At 41.0% G+C, this 12,185-nt stretch overlaps 1 protein-coding gene across 1 annotated transcript; it reads left to right on the top strand.

The window, feature by feature from the left end:
* Positions 1-487: 487 nt before the first annotated feature.
* LOC144522511 (protein NLRC3-like) lies at positions 488-11,456 on the top strand. The gene is made up of 10 exons (XM_078257632.1): positions 488-557; positions 1,182-1,284; positions 3,398-3,523; positions 5,084-5,162; positions 5,779-6,007; positions 6,251-8,054; positions 8,165-8,338; positions 8,746-8,919; positions 9,290-9,336; positions 10,526-11,456. Exons 2-10 carry the CDS (start codon positions 1,184-1,186, stop codon positions 11,056-11,058), a joined length of 3,267 nt encoding a protein of 1,088 aa, XP_078113758.1. The 5' UTR covers positions 488-557; positions 1,182-1,183; the 3' UTR covers positions 11,059-11,456.
* The last annotated feature ends 729 nt before the right edge of the window (positions 11,457-12,185 follow it).

Below are 12,185 nucleotides of genomic sequence, written 5' to 3'. Positions count from 1 at the left end.
AAGTAAAATAAATAAATCCATTTTCTCTCTCTCTCTCTCTCTCTCTCTCTCTCTCTCTCTCTCTCTCTCTCTCTCTGTCTCTCTCACCTGGAGGATTTGGATAAGTTACTGTCATTGAGTCTGCATAATTAGAATACTATGCCATCTGAATTCAAATAGCCCAGTTGCCCTGGTGATCTGTCACTTTTCCTAGAAGAAGTCATACTCATGAGAATTGACACTGTGCACATGTGCAGTATGTCACTGAAAGAGGAGCATTGCTGACTTTGTTTTGCCTTAAAAGACATTTTTTTCTTCATATGCGAAAAATGAAATGCTGAAATGCTCTGAGTTGTTCGTCTAAGTAATATGATATGATAACTTTATTTATTTAATATGTTATGGTAACGAACTCTGCATGTAGTGTTCTGCCAAAGTAAAATAAATAAATACATTTTCTCTCTCTCTCTCTCTCTCTCTCTCTCTCTCTCTCTCTCTCTCTCTCTCTCTCTGGTGTCATCATTTTTTACTTTCACTTCTGGTTGTGGCGTAGATTTTTCCTCCATGTTACACTTTTGGTAAGTGGCACTTCTCTTCAGTGTTCAATAACTCTCAGCTCATGTTAGTTTCATCAAACTGTAAAAAAAACAAAACAAAAAAAACTGTTTGTTAAAGAGTAGCTATTAGCTCTGTGCTAACAGTTAGCTGTTGGCCACCGTGTTCAGCAACATTTTTACTTTCGGTTTGTCAGTCCCGTTGTTGTGGCGCAGATATGTTTCTCGTGTTGTAACACCTTTAGCCTCATAATGTAGCCTAGTCCAGATTTGAGTCTAGTTGGTCCAGGTATAGTGATTTTTATCTCGACATGGTTCAATGTGTTCTTAATGTGAAAGACTTAGTAAAATTCCCCTTTATTGCAATTTCACGTATAGAAGACGATTATAATTTTTATTTGATTTTATATTTCACAAATCTCAAAGTGGGTTTCAGACAACTAATGCTTTACCTAAAAAAAGTGTTGCAAAAAGGGGAGATCTCCTCTCAGCAATGTAAGTTAGGCTATGTAACGTAGCCTACATTATGTTATGTAGGCCTAAGTAATGTAAGTTATTAGGCCTTATTCCGAATGTAGAATATTTCTTGCATGTAAACATAGTCAGTGTTGTTGTTTTTGTTGTGACAGAGTGCATCTCTCCCAGCAGGTATGGACTCTGCTATGAATCCGTGTGAGGACAGAGAGGAGGGAGTCCCTGCCTCTAAAACCACTCTGTGTGGGGAACATGACAGCCACACCAAAGCTCAGGGGTGAGAATCATTGACTGTCAGGACTCTTCTCCATGTCAGAGCTCACACACTCAAATCACAATACCATCATTCATTATTCATACTCAATGTCACATCGGCCAATGAACTACTATACAATATTAACTGTCGGCCTATTAGTCAACATTTATTTTCAGTGATGAACATTTGTATTTAAGTTAAAAATTATCTAAAAGTTTTTGTTGGATGAGAAGGCAACTTTTAGAGCACTAAAATTTTAAGTTTGATCGCAAGTTAAATACAACCTGATAAAGAGATGAGCAGCCGGTGACATTCTGATTAAACATGTACCTGACGCACACCTGTAACTACTTACACTTTATTGTTCACTTGCTCTTCTTGCTTCAGTACTAGAGGTCCTGATTCAGATATTTGAAGTTGATCAGCTTCAAATGTTATTGTTGATATGATTGAAAGTTTACCTGGGAGATTCTGACATCTGAAACTCAAGCAGATAGAAATGTTCACTATAGAAGAGTGAAAACACACCATCCACTTGTGATATAAGATTAATGTTACAGAGTGATTTCTTCTTTTACTTCACAAATTATCTTTGGCCGAGTACAGACACAGAGAGAGAGAGAACAATAAACAGACAGCCTATTCAAAGTTGAATTCTGGTCTTTTGGAAAACAACTGACTCAATTAAAGGTGCTCTAAGTGATGTCACATGTTTTTTAGGCTACAACATTTTTGTCACATATAGCAAACATCTCCTCACTGTCCGCTAGCTGCCTGTCCCCTGAACACACTGTAAAAAAAAAAAACACGGTCTCTGTAGACAGCCCAGGCTCCACAAACGGCAACAAAAACAAACTGCGCCAACCTGCACCACGAAACATAACAGTGTTCCAGCAAATAAGCGACAAGAAGGATTTGGGGGTGTGGGTTAGTGCACGGAAGGGAGAGGGAGGGGACGGGATAAGGAGGAGAGAGGGGCGAGCTAGCCTCCTGTCACGAGAAAACAAGGCTAGGACCCAAAAATGCAGAGCAGAGGATTTATTTAACAAAACTATAACAAAAGGTGTCCTGAGGTAGGCAGGCAAAACTAACAACAAAAGGAATCCAGGCAGGAAACAAAACCATAGGGAATCAGAGACGAATAAATCCAAAGACAAGACAGCACAGAACACAACACAACACAACACAACACAACACAACTGAAAAAACCGACACAGAAACAATAATCTGACAACAAACTAAGATAAACTAAATACACAGGATAATGAGGTAACAAGGGACAGGTGACACACGGCTGGGGAACAGGTGAAAGACATCAGGGTGGAGCAGACAATCACAAAGGCGTGAAAATATACAACAGGAAGTAAAACAAGACAACACATAAGAGAACAGAGGGACTACAAAATAAAACAGGAAATGGAAAAACAGAAAACTTGAAACCAACTAAACACAGAAACTTGACACTGGACGAGACGTGACACCTCCGTTTTGTTTGAAAATACTTCGAACAAGAAGTGACATCACCCAACATCGCTTAGAGCACCTTTAATGTAAATTAGCAACAGCTGATGCAATTATCCACCTAAGAGCTTTACCTGAATGTTTATGTTATGTATTGTCTGAATGTGATAACGTACTGGTTATGTTATGTATTGTCTGAATGTGATAACGTACTGGTTATGTTATGTATTGTCTGAATGTGATAACGTACTGGTTTGAACTGCCAAACACACCTTCCTTAGAATGGCTGAGCGTCCAATCCATTAATTTTTTCTTAAAAAAATAAAGAGTTGATTCGCTGCACACTTTCTTATAAGATAATTATTATTCTTTGGGCTTTGGGAGGATATCAAGTCACTCATTCCTGATCAAAAGGTCCAAGTGAAAACACTATTCATTGGTGTTAAAGTCAAAGTTGTCAAAGTCTTTTTTGATTTTGTCACTTTGAGTCTAATGTCATCAGACTCATGATGATACAAAGTGACATCGTGAGCAAAATATTCTCAAAATAAGTATTACGTAGTAAGTATTACTAATATTGCTATAATGATAAACACAGCAAATGTATTAATGAATCTGGTCAAAAGCTTTTTTTATGTTAAACTGCTTTTCATCAGTCAATTGTTTGTAACAGAATGCATCAGCAGAGACTAGACTCTCCTGGACCTGGATTAGGATCTGGATCCATCTGTGTGCCCATAGATAGTGACGGTTCTATGGGTCGCTTTGAGGAGTTTAATAGACCACCATTTGATGGAAGGTAAAAATTTAAAACTGAAGTTTACTATCTGACTGTCCTGAGAAGAAGAATCTTGGTCTTGGTCCAGAGCTTCATAGCTTGTTGTAGGACTCAACAATATATTGTTTCAACAGTGACATCACAGTGTACAGGTTACAGTTACCTGTCAAATAATTTAGGAAAATTAGGCACAACATGGTAAACTATATCAATATGTGTGTTCTGAATAAGTCACAACTGATAATCAGCAGCAGCTAACTTGATTGTGTCGTTTTTGGCAACTTAACTTCAAAGATGGAACCTGCTGGTTCAAAGCTGATAATATGGCTCTCAGGATTAAAAAAAACTCGGCGAACAGATTAAGGTATCAGCACCGATACTGATTTTATTACACTTTACTGAGTGAGATAAAGTTAATGTTCAAAGCTACTGCTGATACTTCCTGTATATGTTTCAATATAAATGCAGCTGCTCAGGATCTTCTCCAAGGTTCCTCAACCAGGGCAAAGAGGACACGTAGGTGTCTCACTCTTGAACTCATGAACTTATTGTTCTAGGGTTCTGCCTGTCAGATGTAGAACCACAGTAGCATCACCTTCAGCACACTCTCTTACCTGGTCCACATTGCCTGCTGCCCTCTACTTACCATCTTATCAATGTCTGACCAAATCTTCTTAGACTAAGAGGACTCTCTTTTTGGGCTCTCCAACTCTTCTCTGATCGAACATCTATGCCTGTGGCTGACATTGGAGTCCTGGTACTGTAGAACCTATGAAGTATGTTCCTCCTTCCATTGAAGAGCTATGCTGCTGAGGCTATGTGGAGATAGCTGCAGATCTTCCTCTCCATCAACTCCACAGTTGTCTGTGGTACCTTGTAAGCCAAATAAAGTTAGAGGATGCAAGACACGTTGCCATGTTGGTACATTCAGGCCTTAAACTAGTGAACTGGGCCTCAAGTCTCTTGATAGTAGACTGGACATACAATGTATTTCAGTCCCTCCAGAAAAACGTGATTATGCGATCGCATAATTCAATGCATAATCAGCTAAAGTCCGCATATTTATGTGGGGGCCGCATTTTTTCAAATACGCCGCACTTTCGCCGCATAAATTGCAGATTTCCGCGCAAAATATGCAGGGCTTGCATGATTTCATAATCCCCGCATTGTTGTTGCAAAAAAGTCACATATATCTTAGCAGAAAGTTGAAAAATGTTGTGTTTACTTCACACAAGAGCATGTTGCCATGGGATTGTATGAAGTGACGTAATTACGTGACGTGAAATCATCTTTTTCTGGAAGGACTGGTATTTGAAAGACTGCAGTCAAAGATTTTGACTGTTTTCTCAGAAATACATGGCTTTGGGGTGCCATCTATAGAGAAGCATAATTTAACCCACTCATACATTATGCAGTACCAGGGATCTAGATTCATTCTTGCCCACATAATACATTATTTCAACTGCTGCATCCATCTGCTGTCTCAGCTGCCTTGTGTCTTCTGAGCTCCAGTTTCCCTGTCATTCTGTCATCTATGATTTGACTCATGAAATGTCCCTAAACTTAACATTTTCTGCACAGAGTTCAGCAGGAGAGTTCAGAGGGCCTCGGTGGTCAGTCTGCCCAGCAGCATCAAACAGACCTGGACTCCATATTTATGGTGTGTACATGTACAAACTACAGATCAAATTAGTGTTGGGTGATTAATTCAAAGTTATGGTTTAGGACAACATTTTAAAATGAGAATCGATTTTTACTTAAACTTGGTACCAGGTGGAGCTAACTAGCAGGTGGCTGGCTAGTTAGCTAACTTGCTAATTCCGCCAGGCTCATTTGCCGATAGCAATGTGCTTTACTGCACTGTGACAAGAGTGTGTGGAGGAAAACATGAAGTTAATAATTTAGTGGCTGGCTAGTTAGCTAGCTAGCTCATGCTTCAGTATTGGAAAGCTGCGCCTACGTCGTTACCATGGCAACCCATGCAGATAGGATGGTGACTAGAGATAGGTTTACACTTTAGTTATTCCCATTAGGGAAATTAATATGTTTGCTTTTGTTAATCATTTTTATTGTTAATAAAAACCAGACTTATTTGAATAAATCCTTTGTCTTTTGAAGTTTGTTTTTAAGAAGAAAAGAATCGACTAAAAATGTAAACTACCATTCAGCTCCTAACAGTAGCAATGCTGCTTTGTTTAGACCAGCAAGCTTTCAGACTGACTGAATCACAAGTTGTGTTCTTTAAATTAAATGTTCAGTTTATCCTTCTGTTTCAGCTGTTGGATGAGAACATCGTCACTTTTGTGAAGAACGAGCTGAAGAGAATCCAGAGGGTTCTGAATCCACATTACCCAGAATGCTTAGAAATTCAAAAGGAGGGTGAGGAGGTGTTGGACAGTGACGATAGAGAGCAGAGAAGGAGCAGCAGAGAGGCATTTCTAAAGATCGCACTGCACTTCCTGAGGAGAATGAAACAGGAGGAGCTGGCGGACTGTCTGCAGAGCAGTAAGAGGATTTGATCAGATTTAACATGATGAAAAGGGGAAATGGAGGAACCATGGGAGAAGTTTACGGTTCCAAACTCTGATGTTAATATGCTGCACAAATCTGCATCAGATCAGAGGCTGTTTGCCACTGTTGAGCTAAATGAAACTGATGGAGGAAAAACTGTACAGTCACACTTAAAGGTTTAGATTCTCAGATTTTCTGGATCCACTTACTGATTTCATTTGTTGTTGTTTTATTCAGGGACTCATGCTACAGTGTGCCAACATGAACTCAAGTCTAATTTAAAGGAGAAGTTCCAGTGTGTGTTCGAAGAAATTGCCAAAGCAGGAAACCCAACCCTTGTGAATCAGATCTACACAGAGATCGACAGCCCAGAGGGAGGGACGGCAGAGGACAAGGATGAACACGAGTTCAGACAGATTGAAACAGCATCCAGGAAAGAAGACGGACAAGAACCAGCAATCAGACAAGAAGACATATTTAAACCCTCACCTGGAAGAGATGAACCAATCAGAACAGTGATAACAAAGGGCGTGGCTGGCATTGGGAAAACAGTCTTAACACAGAAGTTCACTCTAGACTGGGCTGAAGGCAAAGCCAACCAGGACATCCAGTTCACATTTCCATTCACTTTCAGAGATCTGAATGTGCTGAAAGAGAAAAAGTACAGCTTGGTGGAACTTGTTCATCTCTTCTTTACCGAAACCAAAGAAGCAGGAATCTGCAGGTTTGAAGAGTTCCAGGTTGTGTTCATCTTTGACGGTCTGGATGAGTGTTGGCTTCCTCTGGACTTCCACAACAATGAGATCCTGACTGATGTTACAAAGCCCGCCTCAGTGGATGTGCTGCTGACAAACCTCATCACTGGGAAACTGCTTCCCTCTGCTCGCCTCTGGATAACCACAAGGCCTGCAGTAGCCAATCGGATCCCTCCTGAGTGTGTTGACATGGTGACAGAGGTGAGAGGGTTCACTGACCCACAGGAGGAGGAGTTCTTCAGGAAGAGATGCGGAAATGAGGAACAGGCCAGCAGAATCATCTCCCATATCAAAACATCACAAAGCCTCCACATCATGTGCCACATCCCAGTCTTCTGCTTCATCGCTGCTACAGTTCTGGAGGATGAGTTGAAAACCAGAGAGGAGGGAGAGCTGCCCAAGACCCTGACTGAGATGTACATCTGCTTCCTGGTGGTTCAGTCCAAACTGAAGAACATAAAGTATGATGGAGGAGCTGAGACAGATCCACACTGGAGTCCAGAGAGCAAGAAGATGATTTTGTCCCTGGGAAAACTGGCTTTTGAACAGCTGCAGAAAGGCAACCTGATCTTCTACGAATCCGACTTGACAGAGTGTGGCATCGATATCAGAGAGGCCTCAGTGTACTCAGAAGTGTTCACACAGATCTTTAAAGAGGAGAGAGGACTGTACCAGAACAAGGTGTTCTGCTTCATCCATCTGAGTGTTCAGGAGTTTCTGGCTGCTCTTCATGTCCATTTGACATTCATCAACTCTGGTGTTAATCTGCTGTCAGAAGAACAAACAACCACCTGGTTGTGGTTTCAACTTATAAACACACCCAAACCAACACATCTCTACCAGAGTGCTGTGGACAAGGCCTTACAGAGTCCAAATGGACACCTGGACTTGTTCCTTCGCTTCCTCCTGGGTCTTTCACGAGAGCCCAATCAGACTCTCCTTCAAGGCCTGCTGACACAGACAGGAAGTAGCTCACACATCCATCAGGAAACAGCTTTGTACATCAAGAAGAAGATCAGTAAGAATTTGTCTGCTGAGAAAAGCATCAATCTGTTCCACTGTCTGAATGAACTGAATGATAATTCTCTTGTTGAGGACATCCAGCAGTACCTGAGTTCAGGAAGTCTCTCCACAGACAAACTGTCTCCTGCTCAGTGGTCAGCTCTGGTCTTCGTCTTACTATCATCAGAAAAAGATCTGGAGGTGTTTGACCTGAAGAAGTACTCTGCTTCAGAGGAGGCTCTTCTAAGGCTGCTGCCAGTGGTTAAAGCATCCAAAAAAGCTCTGTACGTGCACACATACCAATCCAAGATTTAATAATATAGTTTTTCTTCATTCAAAGAAAAACAGCCATTGATTGTAATTGTTTTCTTGTGTTTTGCTGATTCCTCTTCAGACTGAGTGGCTGTAACCTCTCAGAGAGAAGCTGTGAAGCTCTGTCCTCAGTTCTCAGTTCCAAGTCCTCTCGTCTGAGAGAGCTGGACCTGAGTAACAACAACCTGCAGGATTCAGGAGTGAAGCTGGTGTCTGCTGGACTAAAGAGTCCATACTGCAGACTGAAAACTCTCAGGTTAGTGTACAGCTGTTTGTGTTTGTAAAATGATGACCCATTGAGCTCTGATAGCAAAATCAGGGGCAGGTGAGTACTGAGGATGGGTGTGGATAATCAAGAAGGCGGGAGACACACGAGCAGGAACTGAAACAACAGGAGATGTCTTTCAAAATAAAACAATAAATGAAAATAATACGCACAAATTAGCAGGATGTGACACACATTCTGTCCACACACTCTTTTATTCATGTAAACACAGTTTATGTGTGGAAAAGTGTGTGTGTGTGTGTGTGTGTGTGTGTGTGTGTTTTCTGGGTGCACGTATCTTTTAGCTATTTTTTAGTAATGTGAATGTCTTACATACATTAGAGATTTTACACTGTGTGTGTGTGTGTGTGTGTGTGTGTGTATGTGTGTGTTTTCAGTCTATCAGGTTGTATGATCACACAGGAAGGCTGTGTTTCTCTGGCTTCAGCTCTGAGGTCCAACCCCTCCCATCTGAGAGAGCTGGACCTGAGCTACAATCATCCAGAAGACTTGGGAGAGAAACTGCTGTGTGCTGGAATGAAGGATCAACATTGGAGGCTGGACACTCTCAGGTATGGACAGATGGACAGACAACAGCAGCTCTCACATGGTTTCTCTGTGTCCCATTAGTTTTTCAACATGCCTTTGTTCACTTGAACCCCCGTTGCCATCATAAGTGTCGTTCCACGTGTCTGAAAAACTTAAGTAAACTTGCTAATCGACCCTCAGAGGGCTGAGGGAGTGAGTGAACAACAATGGTCACTCCAGAGGTATATATAACCAACAATGCATTGAGTGCAAGAAAATACATGTGTGAACGAGGGCAAGTGAAACTACTAATGAAGCGCAGCCTCTGACTAATCAAAGAACTCTGGTTCATGTTAAATGGAGGGTATGAGTGAAGCTGCATGAAGTTGATTCTGACTTTGTTTCTTCCTCCAGGGTGGACCATGGTGGACTGCCGAGACTGAAACCTGGTGTGAGGAAATGTAAGTGTGTTTTAAGTTTCGATCTGTATTTAGCTTGTTTTTGTGGCTGGAAACATATTAGAAATCAATCAATCAATGAAAAACCCACAAATACAACAAACTGAATACATTGATCCAACATAACTAATAACAGTTGGCCAACAGAAAGCTTTTTGACAGAAGTTTTACAGATATAAATTGTGTTTCTACTTTTCTTTTCCGGATGTGTTTAATAAATCAGTGTTCAAATACCTACTGTGTTGTGCTTATACACAATACAACAATTATTGTCATAAAGATGTTACAGAAGTTGAATAAGTATATATTTGCCTTATGTCCTCTCTGCACCTTATTTATTATGCAGTCCCGCTGTAGTTGTATTTGTATCCCTCCTTTTTAAGTGCATTTGCATTGTATCATATTTTTATGTATTGTACTGTATTAATAATAGTGTTTTATGTTGTATTTAAGTACCTAGCTGCGAAGACACCTTAATTTCCCCATGGGGATAAATAAAGTTAATTATCTATCTATCTAAAGCGATTTGAGGTGGATTTACCTTCTAGTTCTTCCCTGAATGGGAGACCTGGGACCAGATGTACGACACATTCATACAAATACCACGAATACTCAATTTGTTAGAGAACGTTACAATAGTTAGCATTGCTAATGTTTGTAATTTTCTGAAGCTAACAATTAGCTACGCTGATGGCCAGGTGAACAATTTAAACAGTGTTTGGTAGGAGAGGTTAACTCGATAAAGCCATGCACACAACAGGACCACAAACACACATACAAGTTTGACTTACTTTATGACATCAGTTCAGACTGTGGTCCATTAGTTGCGGTCAAGCTAACTTAAAACTTTTCTGTGAAAAGTTTTCATCTAAAAAAATTCTGCTTGTTTTTTCTGAATTTACGAAATAATTAAACTCTCTGCCAGAAATGCCGTTCCCTTAAAAGGGCTTTCACCCAGGAGACCGGGGTCAGCTCCCATGTGAAACCAATATTTACGCCCAACCATGATCTTTTTCTAAACCTAACCACGTCGATTTGCACCTACACTTAAGGAAAGTGAAACTATCAAACTGGTAACGGCCATTGAATGGGCTGAGTGAAAACATCTGAAGTGGGTGAATTGTCAGTAAAGTCGTTGATAACTCAACAGATGATAACCTGCAGCTGTGTTGTGTCTTGTTCTCTCCATCAGATGTCTGTAAACTGGAACTGGACACAAACACAGTACACAGAAACCTCCAACTGTCTGACAACAACAGGAAGGTGACATATGTGAGAGAGGATCAGTCGTATCCTGATCATCCAGACAGATTTGTCTCCTGGCCCCAGCTGCTGTGTAGAAATGGTCTGACTGGTCGCTGTTACTGGGAGGTCAAATGGGAAGGAAGAGTTTATATAGCAGTGACTTACAGAGGAATCACAAGGAGAGGAAACAGTAAAAACAGTTTGCCTGGATTGAATGATCAGTCCTGGAGTCTGAAGTGCGCTGATGATGACAGTTTCTCTGTCTGCCACAATAACAGAAGAAAACGCCTCTCCTCCTCTGTCTCTGACAGAGTCGGATTGTATGTGGACTGTCCTGCTGGCACTCTGTCCTTCTACAGAGTTTCTACTGACTCACTGATCCACCTCCACACCTTCAACACCACATTCACTAAGCCTCTTTATCCTGCGTTTGTGGTCTCCTCTGGTTCCTCAGTGTCTCTGTGTTCTCTGCAGGTCTGAGAGTCTCTCCTGTGGACAGAAATGCTGTTGACTGAAGATCAGCTGCTGAAATCAAAGTTCACTCTGTTCACCATCACACACACTGCGCCCTTTGAAGCAGATCTGTCTTTGACTCAAACACAAAACATTAATTTGTCTGATTTCATCACTTTGATTATCAACATTTCAACAGTTTGTTTTTTTTAAAGATTATTTTTTGTGCATTTTCAGCCTTTATTTTGATAGGACAGCAGAAGATGTGAAAGGGGGGGAATGACATGCAGCAAAGGGCCGCAGGTTGGAGTCGAACCCAGGCCTGCTGTGTTGAGGAGTAAACCTCTATATATATATATATATGTGTGTGTGGGCGCCCGCTCTACCAACCGAGCTATCCGGGCGCCCAACATTTCAACAGTTTAACAGTTTAACAGTAACTAGAAACATTTAATGATAGGTAGTCTTGCGTCGCCTGACCTTCCTCCACAGCGCTGCGGAGGAAGGTCTGGCGAGTTCACACAGCATTCCGGGATGGGAGAAAAACATGCTCTGGTTTATTGGCATTTCTTTAAACCAATCACAATTGTCATGGGTGCTGGAAGCAATAATGGTGCCTCTGCAAAATAGTGCCTCTGCAAAATAGCCTCGGGAAGGACCTTGTTTTGGTGGAACAAAAAAGTTGTTTTAGTTCTGCAACAGAAAACTCAGATTGGACAGATAGTCTAGCTAGCTGTCTGGATTTACCCTGCAGAGATCTGATCGGCAGTTAACCATAGTCCTCATAAATCGACCGGAGATTAGGATGCCAACACAAACAAAGCGAAAGGTGAGGGACATTCGGCTGAAAATGACGGACATTTGGCGGATCTTCCCACTGCACCGGAGCAATCCCCTAAATGAAAGGTCGTCGATATAGACTACATGATCTCATCTCAAAAACAACTACTTTTGGTAATTTTTAATTATACTGTCATATATTTAAAGCATTTTTTTTTAAACAATCACCTTATTTTCTAATGTTTCTAAATACTTTTATTAAAATCTTTGCTTTTTCTCCTGAGGTCTAGCTTTTTGTTTATATAGTCACCTTAATCATTTCTGTCATTACTTGCCTCTCTTTACCCGCATGTTAAAACATTTAACATCATCAG

This window comes from Sander vitreus, chromosome 8 (genome assembly GCF_031162955.1).
Source record: "Sander vitreus isolate 19-12246 chromosome 8, sanVit1, whole genome shotgun sequence".
NCBI classification, from domain to species: domain Eukaryota; kingdom Metazoa; phylum Chordata; class Actinopteri; order Perciformes; family Percidae; genus Sander; species Sander vitreus.
Note: the sequence above shows the minus strand (reverse complement) of the source record. Positions and strands in the feature narration are given on the sequence as shown.

Excerpts from the sequence above, each read along its gene's own strand:
- LOC144522511 (XM_078257632.1), top strand. The coding sequence starts at position 1,184 with ATGGACTCTGCTATGAATCCGTGTGAGGACAGAGAGGAGGGAGTCCCT. Across the intron at positions 5,163-5,778 it reads ACCTGGACTCCATATTTATG|CTGTTGGATGAGAACATCGT; the intron begins GTGTGTACATGT and ends CTTCTGTTTCAG. Across the intron at positions 8,920-9,289 it reads TGGAGGCTGGACACTCTCAG|GGTGGACCATGGTGGACTGC; the intron begins GTATGGACAGAT and ends TTCTTCCTCCAG.